Source organism: Musa acuminata, chromosome BXJ2-5 (genome assembly GCF_036884655.1).
Source record: "Musa acuminata AAA Group cultivar baxijiao chromosome BXJ2-5, Cavendish_Baxijiao_AAA, whole genome shotgun sequence".
Taxonomy (NCBI): domain Eukaryota; kingdom Viridiplantae; phylum Streptophyta; class Magnoliopsida; order Zingiberales; family Musaceae; genus Musa; species Musa acuminata.
Window position 1 is genome coordinate 3,648,239 of NC_088342.1, and position 24,959 is coordinate 3,673,197.

The window sequence follows — 24,959 nt, forward strand, 5'->3', positions numbered from 1 at the left end:
ACACCAACAGCCACTTGATCCACCACTCCCCCGTCGACACGCGTCCGGGCTCTCAAGGAATCCTCGGCCTGCAAAAGCGGTTACCTGCCACGTGGAGGAAGCCCGGCCGTTGATCTCAGATTCCGCGAACGTGAACGTTTATTCGCCCCCCGCGCTTCAGTTACCCTCGGCTTCTTATGGCGGGTCCCACTTGAGTGCACCAATCGGAGCGTAGGTGGAGTTGGTCTCGAGGTTTTATTGCCAATAAGCCCTTTGATCTCGTACAATTACCGTGTGGTCCTCCGATGCCCCTGGTCGTCCGCAATTCGAGTGATGTGACCGCAACCGGCCGGGTTACAAGTTGAATGAGCGAAAAGACGGGGGCTAAAGTGCTTATTATCCGCCGGGAGATGCGACATAGAAAGCGGCTTTTGGACCGAGAAGGAATGCTCGAGTTCCTTTCATGTTTCGCCTCTCCCCTGTCTCGTCTTCTCCGCTGCTGCTGCTTCTTTGGTCCCTCGCTTTGTCGGGAGACGGAACCCTCCTTGCTTGGCTCCCCACTGAGGGACCATTGGCCCCCTCGACGCCCGCCCACGGACGCGGGGCCTTCGGACCGCCTCGCCGGATTCACCGGCCCCTGTCTTGAACGCCCGGTCTGATGCATATGGCGGCTGCACTATAGTGAACGAGAGGGCGGTGGTGTTGAAGCTCGCCCGAGTGAGAAAGATGAAGCGGCTTGCCAACGGAGCTGCGGCTCACGAAGGTGAGTTTGGTCTCGAGTGGCTCCCTTGTCCATGTTTGCCGCCGGCGTGTGGGTTGTTTGACGCTTGTGTTGTCGATGGTGATGGTTCAGTGGAGACGAAGACGATCAACCCGGAGCTGTGGCATGCGTGTGCGGGGCCGCTTGTGACGCTGCCGCTGGTGGGGAGCCTCGTCGTGTACTTTCCCCAGGGACACAGCGAGCAGGTAAAAATAGAAGGCAAGACAAGGGGCTCTTGCTTATTTGGGCATGGTCGCCTCTTCTAGTGTGGTTGCTCTGCATAAGTGCTACTCTTTCCTGCTTGGTTGCTATTGTGCTGCCTCGCCCAATCCTGCGGATTGGAAAGGATTCTCTTTTGATGGTTGGAAGTACTGAAGCTTGTTAAAGAAACCATTCTTTTACGTGCGTTTCTTCCTTTTTTTTGTTGTTGTCTGCAATGATGCTTCTTTCTATTTTTTCCTTGTTCTTAATCATATGTTTGGGTATGCTTTTCTTTAATATTTTCAGAGTCCCCGGATTTGATGGCCTTTAATTATTCATTTTAGATCATTATGGTTCTTATGTCTTCTAAATGAAGTAAAATGGTATTTGGGAGATCTGCAGAGACTAGGGAGTTGACTGTGGTACTTGATTTGAGGGATTTTTTTGATTAAGTCCAGTTATAAATGGAATCATTTTGTGGGGTTGTTGGTACTTAATGTTTGATTATTTAATAAAAGTTCTTTTTCATTAATCTTTTACCATTTACTAATATTTTTCTCCATGATAATTAGACCTCGTTGTTCCCTTTTTTGCCTTCTGTATACTTAACAACTTATACTTGCTAAGAGGTAAAAAACAAGCAAGATGAATTGACATTTGCCTTCTCTTTGTAATTGTTGGGATGATTACCACTTAAAATTTTTTATTTTTTTTCTAGCATCAGATTAATAAAAACAAAAAAAACAAGATATATCTGGTTCTCAGGAATACAATAGGAGATACGTGAAACTTTGCATTTTCTGACAGAACACAGCTGGAATAGTTTCTATGATAATATTATCAAGTTATGGCTTGCACGTGAAAATGAGAAAAACTTGTGTCATCCTCAGATCTTAAGTTTAGATGGGGGCAAGAATGATGGCGGTGATTGTGATGCTTGTTTCATGCAGTTTTATTGCTGAAAGATAGACAGATTCACATAAATTCTGTTCCCAAATAGGATAGAATGTTTCTGATCCATGCCTTGGGGCAGTTATCATCACTGTAAATCATGTATTGAAATCAAAGAACTTGCTTATTATAGTTTGGTGGCCTTCTTGTGAGTGATTCAGGGTGACTGTACATTAATATATTCATTTATTTATGCTGGAAAGCCATGCCTTCATTCTTAGTTAATATTTACTTACGGAGCACCAGATTGCTTCTCATTGTATCCTAAATTCTTGTTCATCTATAAATATGATACTCTGTATGCTATCTGCAATTCTGTTTGATAAACTACTTAGCGTTATCAATAATATTTATCAAGGTCCGCCATACTGTACCGTACCGGAGTTTCGACCCGGGCTCGGTATGGTACGGTACCGGTGTACCGGGCGGTACACCAAGGCATACCAGGCGGTACACCAAGGCATACCGAGCGGTACACCAGGGCGTACCGAGCGGTACACCCTGGTGTACCGATACTGTAGTACTGTAGCGGTACAGGGTGGTCCGCGTATCGAGTACCTGGCGGACCGGTACGTACCGCCCAGTACGGCCGGTATGCTTCGGTACGGCAGACACTGAGATTTATCATATAAACTACAGAAATCATTTTGTGGCAAAATGTAGCTTGTATTTTGGACTTTCATTTGAATTACCATTTGAACTAAATATCTTACTTTTAAATTTTCTTCTCATCTTTGGTTCATTTTTAGGTTATGGCTTTCGTCAACACTCACAGTCCAAACTTGATGTTTATTGGGTTTGGCAGTTACTGCAAGCACTTGATCCGCATTGATTTTATCAATCAGATTGGGTTTTCCTTTTACTCAGAACAAATGTGCGTAAATGTGGTTGGTTATACCAATGAACTATGAGTAGATGATAGAGCATGTCCTTCATGTTAAGGAAAATACTTATATCTTAGGTGCTTTGTCAATGGAAGCATGACTCACAGCTGGCTTCTTGTGTCAATGAATGAGCTACTTGGCAACTTTTTAAAGCATTAGACACATGCTATTCTCTTGTAAGCCTTATGGGCCAAATTCCTACTATAGGTAAGGAAAATTTTATTGTTTGAAATTTTATAACCTTCTAAACTGATGTTATTTACTGCAGTAATTTTTGTTGAAACTGGGTCCATCTCCTTATCATACAATTGATTACCGTTATAACTTGATAATTTTGGTCAAAAAGATTGATGTAGGTTTACACTTACATGGCTTAGATTGTAACATACGTATAATTTCAGGTTGCAGCTTCTATGCAAAAGGATATTAATGCCTTGATCTCCTAATCATACCACTGATTATCATTGAAACTTGATAATTTTGGTTTAAAAGATTTATCTGGGTTTTCACTTACATGGCTTAGATTAATAACATATGTACAATTTCAGGTTGCAACTTCTATGCAAAAGGATCTTGATGCTCATATTCCAAACTATACCAGTCTTCCCTCAAAGTTGATATGCCTTCTTCACAATGTTACACTGCATGTATGCTACCATTTCCTGATATTTCTTTCTTTTGTACATGCCAATTATGATTGAATTCTGCAGTGACCTTCAGCTTCATGCCTGATTTTGTAAAACTTTTAGGTGGATCCAGAGACAGATGAAGTTTATGCTCAGATGACTCTTCAGCCAGTTAATTCGGTGGGTCCATTTTATCATTTTTATCCATTAGAATCTTCAACCATGCCTTTAACATGTAGCTTTAGATGTCTAAGAAAATGTGCTATGTCAGTTAGTAATTTAGTTTGGAGGTGATTAGAACCTAAGTCATTCATATACTTGACACTCTATTTGTCAGCCAATAAATATTGATAGACTAGAAATAGATCATGATCAATTTGTGTACAGAAATATGACTGGCAGTAATTCTCTAAAGTAAAAGGGATGTCACTGGTTGTAGTTCTCTAAAGTGGGGTATTGTATGAGCACTTCCCTTCTATTGATACTGCACAAAGAGCTTTGTTGCAAAGAATTGCTTTACTCAAGATTTATGGCCTTTGTTTTATACATAAGGTTTTGTGGCTAAAGCACTTTATGTGTGTGTGTATGTGTGTGTGTGTGTGTGTGTATATGTATGTATATATATATATATATATATGTATGTATGTATATATTTATGTATATATGTATGTATGTATATATATACATACATATATACATACATATATACATATATACATACATATATACATATATATATACATACACATATATATATACATACATATATGTGTGTGTGTGTGTATAGATATATATACATATACATACGAAAAAGAAGATGATGCGGACAATAGTTCCTATTTCTTCATACTTTTTTGGCCATTGCTGTATGCATTAAAAATGCCTCTCCTAAATTGTCATAAGCCTTCCATGGAGATGTATCTGACCTTTTTTCTTTTTTCTTAATGCAGTATGAGAAGGAGGCATTGCTGGCATCAGAGCTTGCACTAAAACAAACCAGGTCGCAGACAGAATTCTTTTGTAAAACACTTACTGCGAGTGATACAAGCACACATGGAGGGTTCTCTGTTCCTCGTCGTGCTGCAGAGAAAATTTTCCCTGCTCTTGTAAGGAAATTATGTTGTCATGGATAAATTTCTCACACGATACAGACTTGTCACAGTTCTCTGATAATCCGTCCATTGCAAACCTTTCTTTTTGTATTGTATAGGACTTCTCAATGCAGCCACCTGCTCAAGAAATACAGGCCAGAGACTTGCATGAGAATCTCTGGACCTTCCGTCATATCTATCGAGGTAAGACTAAAAAAAGATTGTTTGAAACATCTTTTTAAATGCTCATGTGCATTTTTTTCTTTTAATACAAGTTCAATGAATTTATGTAATTCTTAACCTCTACAACTTGTATTAGAATATTGTTTTCTATGCTTAGTAAAAAAAACCTAGTCATAAGACTAAAGTGTAATGACTTGCTGAACATATGCTAACTTTTGCATTTAACATTCAACTTGGCATTCTCGAAAGGTCATGATCTTCTTTGCATGAAATCTAGGTCAACCCAAAAGGCACTTGCTCACCACTGGTTGGAGCTTATTTGTGAGCGGAAAGAAGCTCTTCGCTGGTGATTCCGTCTTATTTATTAGGTAATACCAATATTAAACATTTAGTGTTTTACTTTTTCCAGAATGGCAGACAATAGGCAGAAGATCCCTAAATGTACTTGTGGTTTACCTAAGAAGTTCATTCTCAAGGCATTCGTTATTTTAGTTAGAAATTTATGGTTGTTTCTTTCATTTTTCCCATGACATGATCCCAAGTGCCCTCTTCTCCTTGTTCTTATTTCTTTCAGCGTTTGCTGTTAACAGTGGATGTTTACAGCAGGCAAAAATTATAACCTAGTTATCTGTATTTTAGACAAAGCTTATAAGTTTCTTGTTATTGTTGTCATGAGCAGGGATGAAAAACAACAGCTTCTTTTAGGTATTCGGCGTGCTAACAGGCAACCTACCAGCATATCATCATCTGTCCTGTCAAGTGATAGCATGCATATAGGCATTCTTGCTGCTGCAGCCCATGCTGCTGCAAACAACAGCCCATTCACTGTATTTTACAATCCAAGGTAGGTCTCCCCCATTTGTAAAGATATGTAGTATCCATCTGAAAATGGATCATCAACAACTTTGTGCTGATTAATTGTTAACTTTTACATATATCTATTATACCTTGCAGTGGTAAATTAATGTCATTCTGCAGGACCTGTCCTTCAGATTTTGTTATTCCTTTTGCAAAATACCAGAAGGCAGTATATAGCAACCAAATATTCCTGGGTATGCGCTTTCGTATGTTGTTCGAAACTGAAGAATCAGGAACAAGAAGGTAAGAAGTAGGATTCTAGTTAAGCCTTGAAAAACATGAACAAACAGAAGTAATGTTTAAAGCCAATAAGATGATTTTAGATTAAATAGGTTAAAAGAATAAAAGACAAAAGGAAAGAGATATGTAATAAAGAAAAGAAATATAAACTAAGAGAAGATGAAGAAGAAACAGAAGCAGAGAATTGGATAGCAAGGAGTATCATAGGGTTGCTCACATAAATGGAGATGGCTGCTTGATACCCTAGCTCACTTTAAAAAATGAAGGCAGGAAACAAGGGAAGTATCCAATGGATTTCTGGAGGAGACTACTTGATTTTTCTAAAATTGGTTCACCATGAATATTGTCACTTTCATTTTATTGACTACCCTTTAAATGTATCTATAATTTAAAAGTACAGAATATTGGTAACCTAGACTATTCTTTTGTTGCCTACTTGGTGGCTCCTATTGAAGTTCTAATTCAGTTAGGCAACCACTTGTGGCATTACTATTCTGGCTTCCCTCTCGCATTTAAATACTGAACCGGACTTCCCTGTTTAGAAATCGACAACTAATTTCTTATTTAACTTATATCGTTGATATTTATAGCACTTTGATCATAGAGCTCTAATATCAGATAAAAAATGTAAACTTGCTCTATATTTCTGCAGGTACATGGGTACCATTACAGGCATTAGTGATTTGGATCCTGTAAGGTGGAAAAACTCACAATGGCACAATTTGCAGGTTCATTTTGTATATATATCAGTTATCTGCATGCTTTGGATCTTGAATCCATTTAGTCTGAGGCTTTTGGTCTAGTTCATCATTTGTAGTGTTTACTAATTTGCTTTTTAGAATTTAATCTTTTACAAATAGTATTTTGCATTATTGACAGGTCGGATGGGATGAGTCTGCAGCAGGCGAGAGACACAACAGGGTGTCCATATGGGAGATTGAACCTGTGATAGCTCCTTTCTTCATCTGTCCACCATTTTTTCGCAAGCGCACCAGACAACCAGGAATGCTAGGTACTTGATGTATAATTTATAACACAGAAACCTCTCTATAAATGGTTTAGAATCTTTAGATCATTGAAAAACCAATTACTTGTCTTAGCTTTTAAGCAATCTTTTTTTGATTCAGTCAAGCTTCAGGATAGCCTTACATAAACTTTTTCCACTAATATTGAATGGGTTTGGCATAACAAAATATAAGAAACAAAATTTCATGATTTAGCAATATTTGGCAAGAACCAGCTGTTATTGAAGCAGAAACACAAGGCTCTAGATGGTGAGAGGACATTGGTTATAATTATAGATGCATTTTTATCTTTATATTTGAGAACTAGTGTACCGAGCTAGATTATCAGGCAGTTTTTTTTGTGTAATTATCAGTATGCTGAATTGTCAGTTGATTTTGCAGACGATGAATCATCAGAAATGGAAAATATTTTTAAGAGGGCAATGCCTTGGCTTGGAGAGGAGACCTGCATAAAGGATTCTGAAACTCAGAGCACTGTAATGCCAGGTCTAAGTTTAGTTCAATGGATGAACATGCAACAAAATCCATCCCTTGCTAGCCAAACCCTGCAAACAGAATATTTGTGCTCCCTTGCTGGACCTGTCCGAAACCTTGGTACAACTGATCTTTCTTGGCCATTGGGTTTGCAAGCTTCAAAGTTGCAACAGGCAAATATGCAGTTTAATGCTAGTAGGATGAGTCAACAAGTTGAGGAACTTGCTAAATTGTCAATCCCACTGAACCAAGTGGGTGCTGTTAGTAGACAACAGATGCAAGATCTATCTTTGCAGCAGAAGCAGCAATTGGTCAACCAAGCAGTACCATCTGACGAGAGACAGAACAACATAATACAGCCTCAAGTACTGATCCAGATTCAATTGCAGCAACAACAGCACCAGCCACAGCAAGAGCCACCGACTATGATACAGAACAAGGAGTTATTACAAACCAGCCTCCACCAGAATCAGCAACAACATCCTCAGCAACTGCTCCTGCAGCAGCAGCACCAGGACCAGCAACTTGAGCAGCAATACCAGCCACAGCCAAGTAGGATTCTAGCAGTGAATCAACAGTTATCTGATCAACAGAATCGGCCACAGTTGCTACAAAAACTCCAGCAGCAGCAGCAACAACAACAGCAGTCATCATTTTCACAGCCCCGAATGCAACAACCTCCGTTTCCTCAAATTCAGGAGTCCCAAAAAACTCTCCCAGATGTACTACAGCAGTTATTGAACTCCCATTCACTAGTTCAGCAACCAATGATTCCTCAACCATGTCCAAAAGCTACTCCTGCAAGGCTACAACAGCCTTCGCCCAACCTGTCACAGCAAAAGCCTCAACAGCAGCAAACTCTACTAGGTGACTTATCCGGGGCTATCCTTCCTGCTACACCGGCAACCAATTTGATCCCTGCTTGTGGCAGCTCTTTGCTAGCAGCTGAAGGGACACAGTCAGGATTTACCAACGACAACCCATTTTGCTCCACATCACCTTCAGCAAACAATGGAGCTATTCTTCCACATTCAATTTTAAATGGGATTCAAAACTACACTCTCGAGTCAACAGAGAAGACGTCTCAGTCAGTTATTACAATGCTTGGTCCAACCTCCGTTGAAAATGCTGCAGCAATACCCAACATCTCGAAGGAGTTTCCAAAAGCTGTACACAGTATGAAGCTCTTGACCCCATTTTCCAAGGTGCAAAATCAGGGTGTCATTGCCCCTCAGACATATGTAGGCAACACAACACAAATGGATTACTTGGACACAACCTCTTCAGCAACTTCTGTGTGCCTATCCCAGACTGATGGACCATTACATCAAATTTTCCCTCTCTCTTCTTTCAATCAACCATCAATGCTCAGGGTTGCACCTACATATGGTGATGTCCAGGGCACAGATCCAGGAGATAATGTTCCCTTTGGAGATAACATCGATAGCTCATTGGAATTACCTTTGACCATTGATACTATGCTGGCAAACAGCATTGATTCAGGAAAGTATCAGAATCGTATCACTAGGGATGTAGTTGCCAACTATAATGCCTCAAAAGATGCTCAACAAGACTTATCATTATCCATGGTATCACAAGCATTCGGAATTCCAGACATCGCATTTAATTCTATAGATTCAACTACTAATGAGAATGTTTTCTTAACTAAAAGCTCGTGGACACCAGTGCCGCCACCACTTCAGCATATGCGCACTTACACTAAGGTTTGTGGTTTTAGCTTAGGGAAGCTATGTATTTTGTTTTTATGAGTACTGCCACATAGTGAATTGATTGTCTCTGCTATTCTGCTAAATAATATAAAAAAAATTGGATTAATTTTTGTGTTGTTCTTTTCTTGATCACTCTAGAAACTAAGTGATTTGTATTACTTGCATAATGCTGAGTGGGCCACCCTAAGAAAATCTTGTCAAGTATAGCATAAAAACGAAGCAAATCATACCAGGATAACTAGATATGGTTTTATCATTTATCTTCTACAAAGATTGCTGGAATATTTCCAGATGCTGATCAATTCCATAATCATATTTTTTGTCAGTAGCAATTGACACCAAAATAACGTAATCCAAGGGCATATCCATCTATGGTTCCATGAGCTTAAAAATGTGTTGAAACTGAAGGTGTAAGTTTGTACTGATGGTTGTAGAAGTGATCTAACTTTTCATGGTACCGAAATCTGCCATGCTTAAAGGTATATCAAACTGGCTGTGCAGTTCATATTGATCTAATTTTTGATATTTTCTTATCATCTAATATTTGCTTCTTGGTCATATCAAAGCCGACTTTTTTTTTATCATTTCTCTCTCATAACCTAACAAGTGGTAGTGTTTTTAGGTATACAAGCGTGGAGCTGTTGGCAGATCGATAGATATCACACATTACTCAGGCTATGATGAGCTGAAACATGATCTTGCACGAATGTTCAATATAGAGGGACAGCTGGAAGATCGACAAAGAATTGGCTGGAAGCTAGTTTACGTAGATCATGAAAATGATGTTCTACTTGTTGGAGATGACCCATGGGAGTAAGTTATGGCATGTCCTTCAGCATTATATTGTCATCTTTTGGATAAAAGAAGCACTTTACTCTATGATTTGTAAAATTGAAGAAAAACTATATTAATGAGCGAAGATCTAGGAACCTCTGTAGTCATTGTGGTGTAGGAGGCATGCCTGTGAAAAGAAGATGGGTGATGTCATGACCCATGAGAGTAAACTATATCATGATTTCTTAAGTGTTCCATTATATTTCCCTAGGACAAAATGACAGTACTTTCTATACCTTCTGAATATTTGAAAAAAATTAAAATCAGTAAGGATCTTAAATATTTCCCTAGGACAAACTATATCATGACCTCTGTAGTCATTGTGGTGTAGGAGGCATGCCCGTGAAAAGAAGATGGGTGATGTCATGACCCATGAGAGTAAACTATATCATGACTTCTTAAGTGTTCCATTATATTTCCCTAGGACAAAATGACAGTACTTTCTATACCTTCTGAATATTTGAAAAAAATTAAAATCAGTAAGGATCTTAAATATTTCCCTAGGACAAACTATATCATGACCTCTGTAGTCATTGTGGTGTAGGAGGCATTCCCGTGAAAAGAAGATGGGTGATGTCATGACCCATGAGAGTAAACTATATCATGACTTCTTTAGTGTTCCATTATATTTCCCTAGGACAAAATGACAGTACTTTCTATACCTTCTGAATATTTGAAAAAAATTAAAATCAGTAAGGATCTTAAATATTTCCCTAGGACAAACTATATCATGACCTCTGTAGTCATTGTGGAGTAGGAGGCATGCCCGTGAAAAGAAGATGGGTGATGTCATGACCCATGAGAGTAAACTATATCATGACTTCTTAAGTGTTCCATTATATTTCCCTAGGACAAACTGACAGTACTTTCTATATCTTCTGAATATTTGAAAAAAATTAAAATCAGTAAGGATCTTAAATCATCTTTTAGAAAATGCAAGGTACTTTCTGGGACAATTAGATATTTGTGGTTTTCTTCCCACTTCTATATGTAATAATAATGCAAAGTTCTAATGTGATAGGTCCTTTTAGTGATCAAAGTGCTCCAATCATAACTTTGTTATTTTTTGAGTGAGACAGTGATTTAAGTTATGTTCTATTAGTCAAGTAAATAAGAGCATGATAAAAAATTGAGTAAAATTAAAACGAAAATGCTAAATGTAGTACCTTCACTATCTGGTTTATAGCTTTCACACTCTGAAATATAGTAAGTTAATTACTAAACCATCAAAGCAGAAAGATCATGACAATGTTGTGACCAAGCATGATCACTTCAATGTGCAGGGAGTTTGTGAACTGTGTTCGGTGCATCAAGATATTGTCTCCACAAGAAGTACAACAGATGAGCATCGATGTTGATTTGGAAAACAATAGCCTCCTAAATCAGGCTTGCGGCAGCTCTGATGGTGGAAATGCCTGGAGGGGCCACCATGATCAGAACTCAGGCAACCTCTCAGCTGGATCGTATGATCATTTTGAATGATAATATAATCATTTGGAATGACTAACTGATCATGCGGTGAAGCTGATTTCAACTTTTGTTGGCCATCGTGCCTGGCATTCCATATGAAGATCGTCTAAAAGATGATGATGAGTGGAAGTGTCCATTGTCCAAACTGCATAATTGATGGCAAAAAGCCAATATCGAAAAGCAGAAGCAGCTACACATGACAAACCTCACCCATTATTTTTGAATGGAGATGAGAAATTGTGGTGGTGAGTTATATCCAACTCAACAGAACTGGTAGGATCCATCAGGGGCTGCAGTTTTTCTATATTAAATATCATGTACTTAAGTTAATGTCAGTTCCTTTTTTCTGATAGTGAAAGCTTCAACATTTTCCTAATCTGTATGACATCTCAAACAGAAATTTGGGGGAAATGAGCAGAGTTACTGATCCATGAAGATATTTGCAGAGCATGTGTATGTCAACATAATTGTAACTTATTGCCCTCCCTGGTGATGTTTTTTACTTGTTCAGAGGACCTATCCACTTATTCATTGAAGATAAAAACTGATCAAACTCTGAATATTGCATGACAATAGATGCCATCTAATGTTGCTATTCTTGAAATTCGTATCAATTGGTACACATATTATGGCAATTTAATTGTTGCGGAATATATTACTGAATGTAAAGTTTGGTTATTTTGCTATTTGGCAATCACATTCTTCTACAGGCACTTAAAGAATGGATAACTAACTCTGTTTTTCTGGATTTTTGTGTCAGAAATGCTGCCTAGAATTTGAAGTACAGTTGAAGTCATAGGCAGAAAGGATGTGAGTTGACCCGATATTTCAATGATCAGTGACATTCTCAATATATTGTTACAAGTTATACATATGTCATATGTTTTAAGGTATCTGTCATACATCAGGAAATATTCCAAAGTGGTCATGTAGCATTTTGAAGTATCCATACTTGATACTTGGGCAGTGGTAACATATCATTGTTGTGTACTGAATTAGGATGGTTGAAGTTAGCCCTTAGAATCTTGCAATCAATGCTATCTGAAAATAAAGTGAATGTCTTGCTCAGAAGAACTCTTTACGTTTAGCAAAATGGTTTAGGTATACATTAGTGCTCGCTTAAAAAGACTGTTGTATCTGAAGTTGTTTAACTTGCATAAGCCAGTAGCTGTCCATCAACAAATGAAGGTTTGGAACAAAAGAAATTATTCAACAGAGGGGACAATAGTTTACATGCTTCATCAGGAACAATTGTTGATTTGCTGAACTATTGTTTTGAACTTTGGTCTTTCAGGTCGCAAAGGAGTAACCTTACTAAGGTCTGACCTTATTCGAAATCGAAACTTGGTGCTAAAAAGGAAAAAAAAAAATAGTGTGTAACTTCATGAAGTAAACATATTTCGGCACAATTTCAGAATCTGCTGCCTGCTTCTCATCTCCTCGACAGAGGTATGTTGGATGAAGAACTCCAGTCTTTATTGTTTGTGGCTACTGCATTGAACATGCTGATGCCACTATTGGAAACTGTCTTTAGCTATGAGACCAGCTTTAGCAGCTTGATCATAAAGGTGCCTGCACAAACAAAAATTAAATCAAACAAGTTTGCTGAACTAGCAGTCATACTAATTAATGTAGTAAGGCAAGTTTCAGATAAGTTATACTGTCACCTTATTCTCACAGCACACTGGATTTTCTTCCTGTGGCTGATGATTCACTTGAGTGGATAGCAAATCCATTTTGTGTCAGCAGTGGATCACTCATAAATTCCTGTCAAATAAATATTAAGATGAGTAGGTCCAGGTCTCCTCATGCCATATATTTTTTCAAAGTTCTATCTCACTCAAATCATTTCACTAGTAGTAATACTATGAGAAAATTGTGTAGGTTTGCTCTCAAGGATAAGCTGCCTTGGACACAGCTACTCATGTGCATTTTATAGTTTCTGAATCTTCTGAATACTTCAGAAATTTGTGTTGGAGAAAAGGGTTTCATAGACAAATTTTGTCAAGCATTAACAAGATAGCATTGTCTCATAGCAAATCCATGTTCAAGTTTTGTCTAATCTAAATAATGACTTGCAGCATCATTCTGTTGTTGAAGATTTACTTGATAGTCATTCCTATAACATCATTGTTAATAGTCATTCTACAACTCTTGATTTGGTGATTACTTTTCTCTTTTACATGTAATTATGTTTTTTTTTATTTTATTGAGAATGCATCAAGTAAAGCAATCATTATCTATGCAGTTCATGTTCTTTACACATGCATTACTACTACAGTGCTTCTCGGTACCAATGAACTCGGTGTCTACCTTCGGTTCTCATCACCGACTCACCTGCATGGAAGCTTGACTGTTGATGGGCGAGCTCTGAGTACTGTATCGCAGCGTGCAGTTCGCCAAGCTATCTTCTCCGAGAGCACTTAGCCACTGCAGCTCTGGCAACACAACCTTTTCGAGATCTGGTCTATCCTTCCTTCTCAGCTCTGTGCACTTGAGTGCCTTCTCAGCAAGCCGCTGAGCCGCCTCCACCGGCCAGTCCGACTCCGCAGGATCCAACACTTCGGCGAATGTTCCCTGCTCGATTGCGCGGCTCACGAGGTGCGTTAGCCCCATCGGAGGCTTCGCCGTGATGATCTGCAGCAGCAGAACCCCGAGCGAGTATATGTCGGACTTCACCCCCAGCATGCCCGTCTGCTGGTACTCGGGATCGATGTAGCAGAAGGTTCCGGCCGTGGAGGTGATCCGGTACTGCGTGACGCTGTCCGCCACCGACGGGGGGACCAGCCGGGCGAGGCCGACGTCGCCGATCTTGCTCACGTAGTTCCTGTCGAGGAGGATGTTCCCGGGCTTGAGGTCGCGGTGTACCAGTGGCTCCGGCTTCATCCGGTGCAGGAAGAGGAGTCCGGTGGCGATCTCACAAGCGATGCGGAACCTGTGCTGCCATGGGATCACCGGCGAGTTGCCTCGCCGGAAAAGTCTGTCGTCCAAGCTCCCGTTGGCCATGTATTCGTACACGATACAGCCGTACTCCGGGCAGGCACCCAGGAGCAGCACCATGTTCGGGTGCCTGATGCAGCTCAGCACCTCAACCTGCGCAACCAAAGGGAAGCATCAAGGCGAACCTGCAACAGGTATCGGTTTGATCCCATGCTCATCCACTCTGCTTACCTCTTGTTGAAACTGCGACCTCCCTTGAGCTGCATCCGGGCGCAGAACCTTGACGGCCACCGCCGTGTGATCCAGATGGCATTTGTAGACCGGGCCATAGCCACCCTCTCCGATCTTACGATGCTCAGCGAAGTATTCCGTGGCAATTTCGATATCCTCAATGGTGTACTTCCTGTACCTCACGTCCGCACGAGGTGCGGAATCTAAAGTTCTGTTGTTCTCGTGGGCATCTTTAATTGCCATCATCTCTGCATCTACCCTCTTCTGTGATTCTAACTCTGCTATCCTGTTCTCGGCTCGAGCTGTGTCCATTGCCACTCTGCGTATCGCCTTCTCCTTCTCCACCAAAGCCACGGCAGCTTCCTCTGCCATTTGAGCTTCGTACAGCTTCTTCTGCTCCTCCACTTTCCATCGCTGGAGCTCCATCGCCTGCAGCAGATCATGGCCAGGTGAAGAAAGTTCATCTCTTGCCGATGAGTATCGAGTTGGAGACGTATGGATGTAATCTGACCTTTTGTTTGGCTGAGATTGCTTCTTTGCAGGCGTTGTTGTACATGTCCATGGTGTGCTTGAGCTCCAGCCTCAGCTTCTTCATCTCATCTTCTACGTCCTCCTGCAAGCCAATCGAAAGAGTCGGTCAGCAGATGGAGTCTCATCGCGAGATCTTGTTGACGATATGGTTACCATGGTTTGTGATGACCACGAGGTTCCAGTGCTGCCCTGTGAGAACGAGGAGAACTCGTTCCCGGTGGAGTACGAGTCGGCCGACCTGTTGTTGGGCGTAAGCGCCATCTCGAAGCTGCGGTCGAGGCCGTCTGATCCATTGGATAATCTCGGCGGGAAAGCTTGGTCGATGCTCGGCCTTCCGGAGCTCACGAAGGAGATGTCGGTGTCGGACAACGAGAGATCTGCGATGGTGGAAGCGCGCATTCCCCTGGCATACGGCGACCTGTTTGACAGCGACACACGGTGAACACCCACAAATCCAATTCCTTCGAACTCTTTTTACCTTCTTCTTCTCCTTCTACGTCACAACAGTAAGCTTACTTGACGGAATCGTCATGCTTCATGCTGTGTGTCTCCAGTGCCACCTCGCCTGGCCCTGCAAGTGTCGGCCATTCTCTTCAGCCAGGGGCCTAGTAAAAGCAGGAATGACAAGTGGAAAAGGGGGCGGGGGGCGGGGGGCGGGGAAGAGGAGACAAGACGCACCATTGGGACCGAGCAAGAAGCGAGGGGGAAGGGCATCAGGCTTGAGGCTGGCTTCGCTCTGGATCTGAGCACGAAGAGGAGAAACGGCCGGCGCTGGACGCACCGCATTCCGCATGGCGGAAACCTTCCCTTTGCCGATCACGTAGACGGTGCAGAAATCAGGTACCCCCTTGGTGACACTGGCGGAGACATCATGATTCTTGAATCGCCTGAGAGAAAGAAGAACACCGTTTCAGCCTGAGACAAGCTCATGAACACAGTTCTCGGATCTCAAAATGCAGTGGAGATGTAAGAGACCTGACGAATCCACCCTTCGATGAGGCACCGACCACCAACTTCTCTATGGCAGCATGGGAAACAAATTCGATTATGGCCTTGGCTGCATCGACATCTTCCAGCAGCACATCCTTGCAGCGCACCTGTTGACACCATCTTGTCTAAAATTACAGAGATTCGCAGACAACAGCGACTCCGACACAAAAAAGTCTGGCACTCACGTCTTTACGTGTGCAGAAGCAGCGAAACGGAAGAAACAACTCCTTCGATTGATGGTCCGTCGGCTCTTTGAAGCCACCATCATCATCTAGGTTGGCAGCTGTAACGCATGAAGCAGTGACAGGATGAGGAGAACATACATGGAAGCCCAAAGTGGAGCACAGCCATGGCGGAAGAAGGAAGGAAATAAGGAGGGGGTAAAGAGATGGTAGCTCACATGGTTGGCTGGTGAGCTTGACATGGATGAGGGTGAGGGTCTGGCCCCTGGCGAGAAGGTTGTCCACTGCCCATTTCAGAGCGTTCTGGCTTCCTTTGTCCTTGTCAATGGCCACCGCCACCAGTGGACATCCTGCATCCACTTCCATCTGCTCCGGGTTCCTGCGACAGTACATTATGCTCGCCTTGTCTTCCTCTTCTCCGTCTCGAAGTTCTTGGCCTCTGTTTGATCCAACCTTCGAGAGGAAGAAGAGCAAATAGTAGGCAATCTTGCTCTCAGGTACCAATGATAGTATACCACTTTTAACTGGAGGGTCTGCCATGATTTCAGGTTTGCTCTGCATTTATTTGAGTCTTTGACCACTATTTCTCTTCTCGCTCAATTTTTGGCCGATTGACCATAATGTAAAAATCATTATAATTAGACAGATTCACTCTATTGACCGATCTATAGAACAAACTATGAAAAGGAAGGGAAGAAAAAAAGATAAATGACTAAGTATATTTCAGATATTAGGTAAAAATAAAAATGCTATTAGGAAACTCTAAAAATAGAGATACTTTTTAAAAATAATTCAAAAGAAAGAGGTTTTTTTTTTTAATTTGCCCAATCAATTATCATTGTATGGTTTAAGTATAAATTATCCTTGTAGTTAGTTATCTTTAGTATCTTAATCCCTCTATTTAAAAAAAGTTACATTGACATCTTTATAATTATAAAATTGAAACATTTAATCTCGTTTCTCAATGTTATCGACTCTACCGACGAAAGATAACATGTAGAAATTATGCTAAAAAGAGAGATAAACTAATAATTTTATTATCCTTATCATCCAAAGGATATTAATTTTACAAAAGAGTAACTTATGTAAAAGCTTCGTTATCCTCCATCTAGCTATCCTCCCCTCCAGCATTATAATTACTAGACTACCAAACATTGAGCCATTTCACCCCTAGTGGTTTCTTTTTACGGAATTCTGCATCGGTCTTTCTTCGTCGTAGTCGTCGTGTTGTTGGCACTACTAGACTGTAACTTTTCCCAGCCTAATTGGTCAGACTCCTATACCACTGCACCTATGCACTTATTGTTACTAGAGCTAGAGTCTACAATGCATCATATGTTCGTTTTCGACATCTCAAGCCTCCCATTCTTGCTCCTCGACAGAAAGTGTTCCGCCCATCTCCCAGATCTCGTCTTCGTATCGTCCCCCTTCCCCATGGCTTCATCTATAATCCTCTCTCGTAGGTCACGTTTGACAGTCTAGTGATCACGGTGCCACAAGGGATGATGAAACTGGAGGGAGGATAACAAGGTTTTCATATAAGTTACCCTTATATGAAATTAATATCTTTTGGATGATGAGGATAGTGAAATTATCTTTTTATCCCTCTTTCTAATGTCATTTTTGTATGTGACAGCACATACGGTACCTTCCATGATTAGAGTCAATGACATTAGAAGAAACATGATTAAATATTTTATTTTTATAACTATAAAAAATTAATATAATTTTTTAAAGTATGAGGATCGAACGCTAAAAATAAAAAACTAACTACAGGGATAATTTATAATTAGCCCTCATTTTAACTAAGAACAGTATTCTCATTGTCCACATAACAGCATTATATATAACGTATTGATTTTTGAATATGTGAGTTAATTTAATTAGTAAAGAGTTTGATAGTTTAATTAGTAAATTCTTTTTTATTTATATTTTATTTATAAAAAATATTATTTTAGAAGCCCATTCGGTTCAATTCTCCACTAGTCAAACCGGCTTAGTTGAAGGCAATTGAATCAGACCAAAATTGAGATGCTGCAAAGAAATCCTTAAACCAAATCGTAAGCACTCGACGCCAATTACCGCGACGATGCCCACCAATGGTCGACGTCTACGTTCGGGACACTAGTGGTAAGGTCGACGTTGTTAGCTCTCTCGCCTTAAGCATCGAGCATCTAGGGTTCTTACTGGAGAAGGTGGGTGAGGACATTACAAAGGAGATGACCAAGTAGTAGAAGGGCCCTCCGAGTCACCATGAAGCCCATGCATAACCGCTAGACTGTCATCTCCTTCGCGGATGCCCTCATCATGAAGGCCCTTAAGGAATCGAGTGACCACCGTTGGTTAATTTAACACATCAAATATAGATTAAACATACTTTATAGACCCAAAGATGAATTTTAGAATGTTTTCATAAAACTTATTAAATCCACAATAATATATATGAAATCTTACAATAATTATGAAACATATTAATACGAAAGAGTTCCTAATGAATCCATCTAAGTATTTTAGTTTAATTGATGAATTAGTCTTCCAATTTCAGATAAGTACCTTTTGTTACTCTTTTGACGAGTAAAGAGAAATATGAAAAATTGATACTACAATCAGGACCAGAGCCCTATTTATAAAAATACCCCAAGATGTTTCGTATTCGTAACTTATCTTATCATTAAATTAGAAATGTAACTAATGGTATCCACACAATTAATTTTCATAATAATTATGCCCCTTAGCTAAGTAAGTTTACTTTAATTAGATCACTTTAATTTTGACTAATCAAAATAATAACTTAACACATTTAATTATACATGTGTGACCCTAAAAATTTTAACAATCTCGCATGGGGTCACATGTGTATCATTATAAAAATATTATACTTTATAAGCTCAAAACTATTATCATTATTAAATAGGACATATAAAACAATCCAGTCCATTGAATATATTAGTATTGAACCAAAGTGGTCTTCACTATATCAATCATACCTAAACTCATCAATGATCATTAATATTAACATAACCAAATAATATAGATCAATCATGAAATGAGTAGCATGAAAATTACATGAATATGATATGTACATGTTAATTTTTAACTGATCTAACTTTATCTTTATGAGGTCATCAATAACTTTAATAGCCATAATATACTAAGTATAATAAACTAAAGCTTTATTTTTGATCAGAAAATATCTATACAAATATAGAATCTAATATAGAACATACAACAAACATATGACAAACTCCCACTAGATTGAAGTTTCCTCAAATTCTAATAAACCCACATGAGCAGTATGCTAATGAAAGACCTTAGGTGACATACTTTTTATGAGAGGATTTACAAATATAAAGTTTATCCCTAAGTGTTTTACGAAAATTTATCTACATTGTACCATTTCTTTCATAACTAGAAACTTGATATCAATGCGCTTTCACTTAGTCAAGCTCCTATTATTATTGGAGTATAAAAAGCTAATTTATTGTTACAATATATCTTTAGTGGTCTTTCAATCCCTTGTATTATTTTCAACATTCTGACAAAATTTCTCAGGCTAATTCTATGATTGGACGACGCCTCAAAACATGAAACAAATTCTATTGTCATGGTGGAAGAAGTAATTAGAGATTGCTTGGCACTACACCATGAAATTGCCCCACCAGCAAATATATAAATGTAGCCTGAAGTGGATTTCCTATTGTCTTGGCATCCAACAAAATCAAAGTCAGAATATCCAATAATCTCCAAATGGTCTGATATCTTATATATAAGCATATGATCTTTTGTCCTCTTTAAATATCTCATGACTCTTTTGGTTGCCTTCCAATGATCCATTCCAGGATTGCTTAATTATCTTCCTAACACTCCAATAATGTACCCATTATAATTGATGCATAGGGAATCTTCTATATTTCTTGAGTTTTTAGATTTCCTTTAGGGCACTGATTAAGACTGAACTTGTCTCCCTTTCTGATAAGGATGTCTCTTGGTTTACAATTATAGATGCCAAACTTTTTTAGTACCTTATCGATATAGCTCCTTTGTAATAATCCTAGAATACCTCGAGATCTATCTCGGTGTATCTGGATTTCTAATACATAAAAGGCATCATCAATATCTTTCATCTCAAAATTTTTAGATAAAAATCTCTTAGTTTTGTACAATATGCCTACATCATTTGTGGCAAGCAAAATGTCATCCACATACAATATTAGGAAAATAAATTTACTCCTACTGAACTTGTCATACACACAATCATCAACTGCATTCATCTCAAAACCAAATGAAACAATTACTTGATGAAATTTGTGATACTATTGACGAGATGCTTGTTTTAGCCTATAGATGAATTTTATCAATTTACATATCATTTTCTTTGGATCTCCTGATATAAAGTATTCTGGTTATACCATATAAATTATTTTATTAATATTTTCATTGAGAAACACTATTTTGACATTCATTTGATGAAGCTCCAAATCAAAATGTATGGTTAAAGACATAATTATCCTAAAAGAGTCATTTGTTGAAATTGGAAAGAAGATCTTCTTAAATTCAATCCCTTTCTTTTGAGTAAAGCTCTTTGCCATGAGACATATCTTATACCTCTTCGCATTACCATCATAACATCAACAATTTTGCAATCAGAATGTGATTTCGATGAAAGGATTATTTCTCTGTTAATTGATTCGATTGATGTCAAGATTGGATTTTTACGGATCGACTTTGATTTTTCATCGTGAAATTTGCATACAGTGATCTGTGGTCAATTGCAAGCTTGCGAGTTGCGATGCTAAAGATGTTTCGTAGCAGCTCGGAAGCAACTACAGTAGTACACCCTAAAAAGCTTCATCCAAACAGGGAATTTGCCAGGTTATTTTCTTCATATGCAAAATCAAAATCATCATTTGAGGGTCTCCTGCTTGGCTGATGAAATTACAGAATTTTTTTGGTATTTTTTTGTTGAAGTTGATGATTCCGTGCCGTTGTTTCTTACGCTGTTTAGTTATGATTGAATTGGATATGCATATCATGTTTTGTAAGAGAAAAATGATGATTTCATTCTAGGAATGCCTGATCTATTTAGAACTCTTGTTAAGCTCCCTCATCGTGCTATTTGCATGCATAGAAGCATCGATACCTGTGGTTTAATAAATCTTCTCAGCTATGTTCTTTCAAGGAAAGAAATCAGCTTCTCATCTACTTGTACAAACCATCTCACGATGCCATCAGGCATTTGTGCTTGTTTGCATATAGCTTTTGTTTAGAACTGCATCCCTCCTCCCTTTTGGATATCGGTTTTCTGGTGAGATTCCTTGCGTTGGGATATTGCTATACTATTTTGTGATCAATCGTAGGACAGGTTAAGTTTGTTGAATGTTTATATTCAGCAGTTTTGGGGCCAAATCGAGAATAGATTCATATTATAACTATGAGAAGTGAGCATCAAAAGGAGCTCAAAGCATTCGAAAAAAGTGTTTGGACCCTAGAACATGATTCTGTCATGATCCTAGCACCTGTAACTCTCCACACTGTTAGAGAAGAAAGCCAGGCGCCACCAAAAATGTGAATTACCTCATCGTTAAAACCTTTTTTTTTATGTTACATGATGAGCAAGCTCAAATCAGTCTCTCACTGAACATTCCCTCTGGGGTTGTCAGTTCATATCAACAATTGAAAGATCATCCCCAGTCGTCGCCCCTCCCTCCGTAGGAATGCTTGAGCTGTCTTCGTCTCCTTCCTCTTTCAGCTCTTCGATCCTGTCGAGAGCTGTTTCCAACTCATACCTCTTATCAACATTTTCTTCGCAACAGGCCAATCCAATCTGCAACAACTTCAACATCTCTCCCTCGTTCTTCTTTGTTGCCTTCATCTCGCAATCGAGCACCTTGCTGGCCCATTCTTCTCGATCGACAGAGTTCACCCAGCCTGCCAAATCGACACCTCCCTTCTCCTGCGGTGAATCAAAGATAGAAATCTTACCTGTCGAGATCTCTAAAATCAAAATTCCGAAGCTCCATATGTCGCTTTTCTTTGATGTTTTTCCATGCTGCTTGCACTCGGGTGCCTTGTGCGCCACCATGGACTGTGCAGCATGAGCCTGGTTCATCACTGGCACGAGGGCGTAGTCGGTCAGGAGTGGTTCGAAAGAGTCACTTAGAAGCACATTGGAGGACTTCAGATGGCCATGGGGAACACTTAGCATCTGCAACTCTTCATAGAGGTAATTTAGTCCCTTCGCTATTCCTCTCACTATCTTCAGGCGAGTGGGCCAATCAAGTGCTGCAATGTTCGCGGCACGAAAACCTAAACGGCACAAAATCCACATCAGGTTAGTGCTTTGGAAGTAATACCTTTGGCATAAACATATGCTAAATACAAACTCTTATGATTCTTTACACTGGGCCTTGCACTTTAATCTATTCTATGAGCTAGAAATGTGAGAAGAACAATGAAAGATACATAGAAAACCTTGGTTTAGCATAACTCAAGTAGAAGAGCTTACATTTCTCAAGGTGTGAAGGATGGCAAATTAAGATTACCTGACTCGGAATGTAGTGCTCAAGATTTTGATCTTAGACTTTGTTGATCATCCTGAAACTTCAGCATGCATGCATGCATGCATGCATGCAGTGTTCTGTTTTCATTGTATGCTAGATTTCTACTGGTAGAAGGATTGGCTTACCATGGAGTGCATTGGCCAGACTTCTCTTGGGGACATAGTCTGTGACCATCAACTTCTCATCCTTCCTGTAATAATAAGCCACCAATGGGAGCAAGTTGGAGTGGGACAACCTCCCAAGCCTTCTCATGTGCTCTTCGAAGTCCTCCTTCCCCACCCTGTTCATGTCCCTGAACCTCTTCACCACCATGGATGGGCCATTCGTCAGGGAGGCCTTGTAGGAGCACCCAAACTTGCCGCTCCCGAGGATCTCAGCTGAAGACTTGAGCAGGTCCTGCAGCTCGAACCTCTCCCTGCCTGCCCGCACAAAGATTAGTCTCCCTTGCTCGTGCTCCTTCGGCGCCTTCCTCCCGTTGCTGCTGCCGTCGTACCCTGCCGCCCCTTCCTCTAGCTTCTTTTCCTTGGTCGGTGCCGACTCCGGGTTCTTCGGTGCCTGAAGCTGTGCAACTTGCTCGTCCTGGACTTGGCGATGGCGGGGCATGAGGAACGCCACCGCGAAGATCCCCACGAGCACGAAGATGGCCACGGCCGCGATGACCATGGGTTGCTGGGTCGTTGAACTTTGGGATGAGGACGACGAAGATTGGCATGGAACTTGAAGAGGATCCCCACAGAGGGCCTTGTTGCCTGCAGCGAAGGTGAATGAGATCAGACGAAAAGCCACGGGGGGAAGTGAACGTAGAAGGATAGCAATCCTCACCTGCAAACATGTTTGCGTTCATCATCTCGAGGCTCTCGGGAATTCGCCCCTCCAGGTAATTGTTCGACACGTTCACCAGCTTCGCCGTCGTCAACCGGAGGTCGGGAATGGTGCCACTGAACCTGTTGTCGTCCAGCCTCAGCTCGAGAAGCTTGGGCAACGCGGCGATGGACGTCGGGATCGAGCCCGAGAACCCGTTGTGGGAGAGATGGAGCTTCTTGAGCCAGCTCATGCCGGCGAAGGCGTTGTCCGGGATCTGACCGGAGAACTTGTTCTCCGACAAGTATATCGCCCGAAGGCTCTCCATCTTCCCGACCTCCGGCATCGGCCCCTCCAAGTCGTTCCTCAAGAAGCTAAGGGTGCGAATCCCCGGCAAGCCCTTGAGGAGGCTGAGTTGGGCCAGTGAGCCGGCGAGGCTCATGTCCTCGAGCCGCAGCCCCGACACGTGGCCGTCGTTGTCGCAGATGATGCCAGCCCAATTCGAGACGTTCTTGTTGCATGGGTCGGAGCTCGCGACCCAGCTCTTGAGGGCGCCGGAGGGATCAGATATGGTGGCCTTGAAGCCGAGAAGCACTTCGGCGTCAGACGAGCTCGCGACGCCGAAGGAGGCGGCTGCGGCGGCGACGACAACGAAGAGTAGGGCCATGAAGAGCGGTGGGAACCGCCGACCGGCCATGCTGCTCACCCGCCGTCCGTCGTGGCTGGTGTTACAAGCCGAGGTGCAGGGGGCGCATGGGATGGGATGGCATGCTTGCCGCGGCGGATGGTGTGGGCCGAGGAGCAGGAGGTGGCAGGGCTGATGATGGGATTTGATGGCAAGGTTTTGAGGTGTGGCGGGGTCGGTGGTGGTGGTGGTGGTCAACGACTAAGAATAGGAGGGCGTGAAGGCGGTGACCCAGGTGAGGTTGACGGAGTCCTTCCCAGGGTTTCACTGGACTTTGAGCTGTCGGTAGAGAGATAGAAGGACTGCCTTCCATTTCTGTGATCCATCTACATGCAGTATGCATTGCATGGAGATGGATTGCCGTGGAAAGGTTGACTCTATTAATAGCTCCTCCATCGAGTTTGGAACCTCTCCAATTACTACGGAGAATTGTGCGTCCCGTTTTGACTCTTATTAATGGTTGTTCTCCCGTTATACTTTGGGAATGTGACTAGTGACTGAAGGGCTGGTTGACCCTCATGGATAGATGAGATCTGTCGTTGTGATGTAAGAATCGGTGATTCAAAATTTCCGTATCAACCAGAATGAGAAGACATCTGGTGAGGCTGTTCGTCCGATCATGGACACTTCTCGGTGTTCATCATCTGCTAGATTTAGCTATCTCAATCACATTTGGAATTCAAGTGATTGAACGGAGAATCCAATTCTTCATATTAATCTGAGTCATACAAGC

General features: G+C 40.9%; 3 protein-coding genes and 1 long non-coding RNA gene across 7 annotated transcripts; 2 read left to right on the forward strand and 2 right to left on the reverse strand.

Moving 5' to 3' along the window:
• Positions 1 to 423: 423 nt before the first annotated feature.
• LOC103983972 (auxin response factor 19-like) lies at positions 424 to 14,734 on the forward strand. 4 transcript variants are annotated; one of them, XR_010486796.1, is made up of 17 exons: positions 424 to 742; positions 833 to 945; positions 3,324 to 3,422; positions 3,525 to 3,581; positions 4,352 to 4,507; positions 4,612 to 4,696; positions 4,953 to 5,043; positions 5,355 to 5,519; positions 5,630 to 5,776; positions 6,426 to 6,501; positions 6,653 to 6,785; positions 7,180 to 8,996; positions 9,625 to 9,815; positions 11,120 to 11,551; positions 12,067 to 12,116; positions 12,601 to 12,755; positions 13,588 to 14,734. XR_010486796.1 is itself a non-coding variant. In XM_018826667.2 (14 exons), the coding sequence occupies exons 1-14, from the start codon at positions 706 to 708 to the stop codon at positions 11,316 to 11,318; spliced, it is 3,366 nt and encodes a 1,121-aa protein (XP_018682212.2). In that variant the 5' UTR covers positions 424 to 705; the 3' UTR covers positions 11,319 to 11,756. The 4 variants fall into 4 exon arrangements, 2 of the variants coding, with proteins under 2 accessions (XP_018682212.2, XP_009399614.2); XR_010486795.1 differs by lacking the exons at positions 12,067 to 12,116; positions 12,601 to 12,755; positions 13,588 to 14,734 and adding an exon at positions 11,704 to 11,756; XM_018826667.2 differs by lacking the exons at positions 12,067 to 12,116; positions 12,601 to 12,755; positions 13,588 to 14,734 and having other exon boundaries at positions 11,120 to 11,756.
• Positions 12,478 to 16,775, reverse strand: LOC103984345 (U-box domain-containing protein 52-like). The gene is made up of 11 exons (XM_018826671.2): positions 16,399 to 16,775; positions 16,184 to 16,281; positions 15,984 to 16,105; positions 15,687 to 15,895; positions 15,525 to 15,579; positions 15,162 to 15,426; positions 14,989 to 15,090; positions 14,478 to 14,906; positions 13,644 to 14,399; positions 12,974 to 13,073; positions 12,478 to 12,878 (listed from the first exon to the last, which is right to left on the reverse strand). Exons 1-10 carry the CDS (start codon positions 16,739 to 16,741, stop codon positions 12,981 to 12,983), a joined length of 2,472 nt encoding a protein of 823 aa, XP_018682216.2. The 5' UTR covers positions 16,742 to 16,775; the 3' UTR covers positions 12,478 to 12,878; positions 12,974 to 12,980.
• LOC135612180 (uncharacterized) lies at positions 15,711 to 16,704 on the forward strand. The gene is made up of 2 exons (XR_010486797.1): positions 15,711 to 15,848; positions 15,968 to 16,704. It is a non-coding gene; the product is annotated as an uncharacterized LOC135612180 (long non-coding RNA).
• Positions 16,776 to 21,584: 4,809 nt separating the features above from the next.
• On the reverse strand, positions 21,585 to 24,750 carry LOC108952931 (pollen receptor-like kinase 1). The gene is made up of 3 exons (XM_018826614.2): positions 23,563 to 24,750; positions 22,866 to 23,489; positions 21,585 to 22,486 (listed from the first exon to the last, which is right to left on the reverse strand). Exons 1-3 carry the CDS (start codon positions 24,236 to 24,238, stop codon positions 21,837 to 21,839), a joined length of 1,950 nt encoding a protein of 649 aa, XP_018682159.2. The 5' UTR covers positions 24,239 to 24,750; the 3' UTR covers positions 21,585 to 21,836.
• Between the last annotated feature and the right edge of the window lie 209 nt (positions 24,751 to 24,959).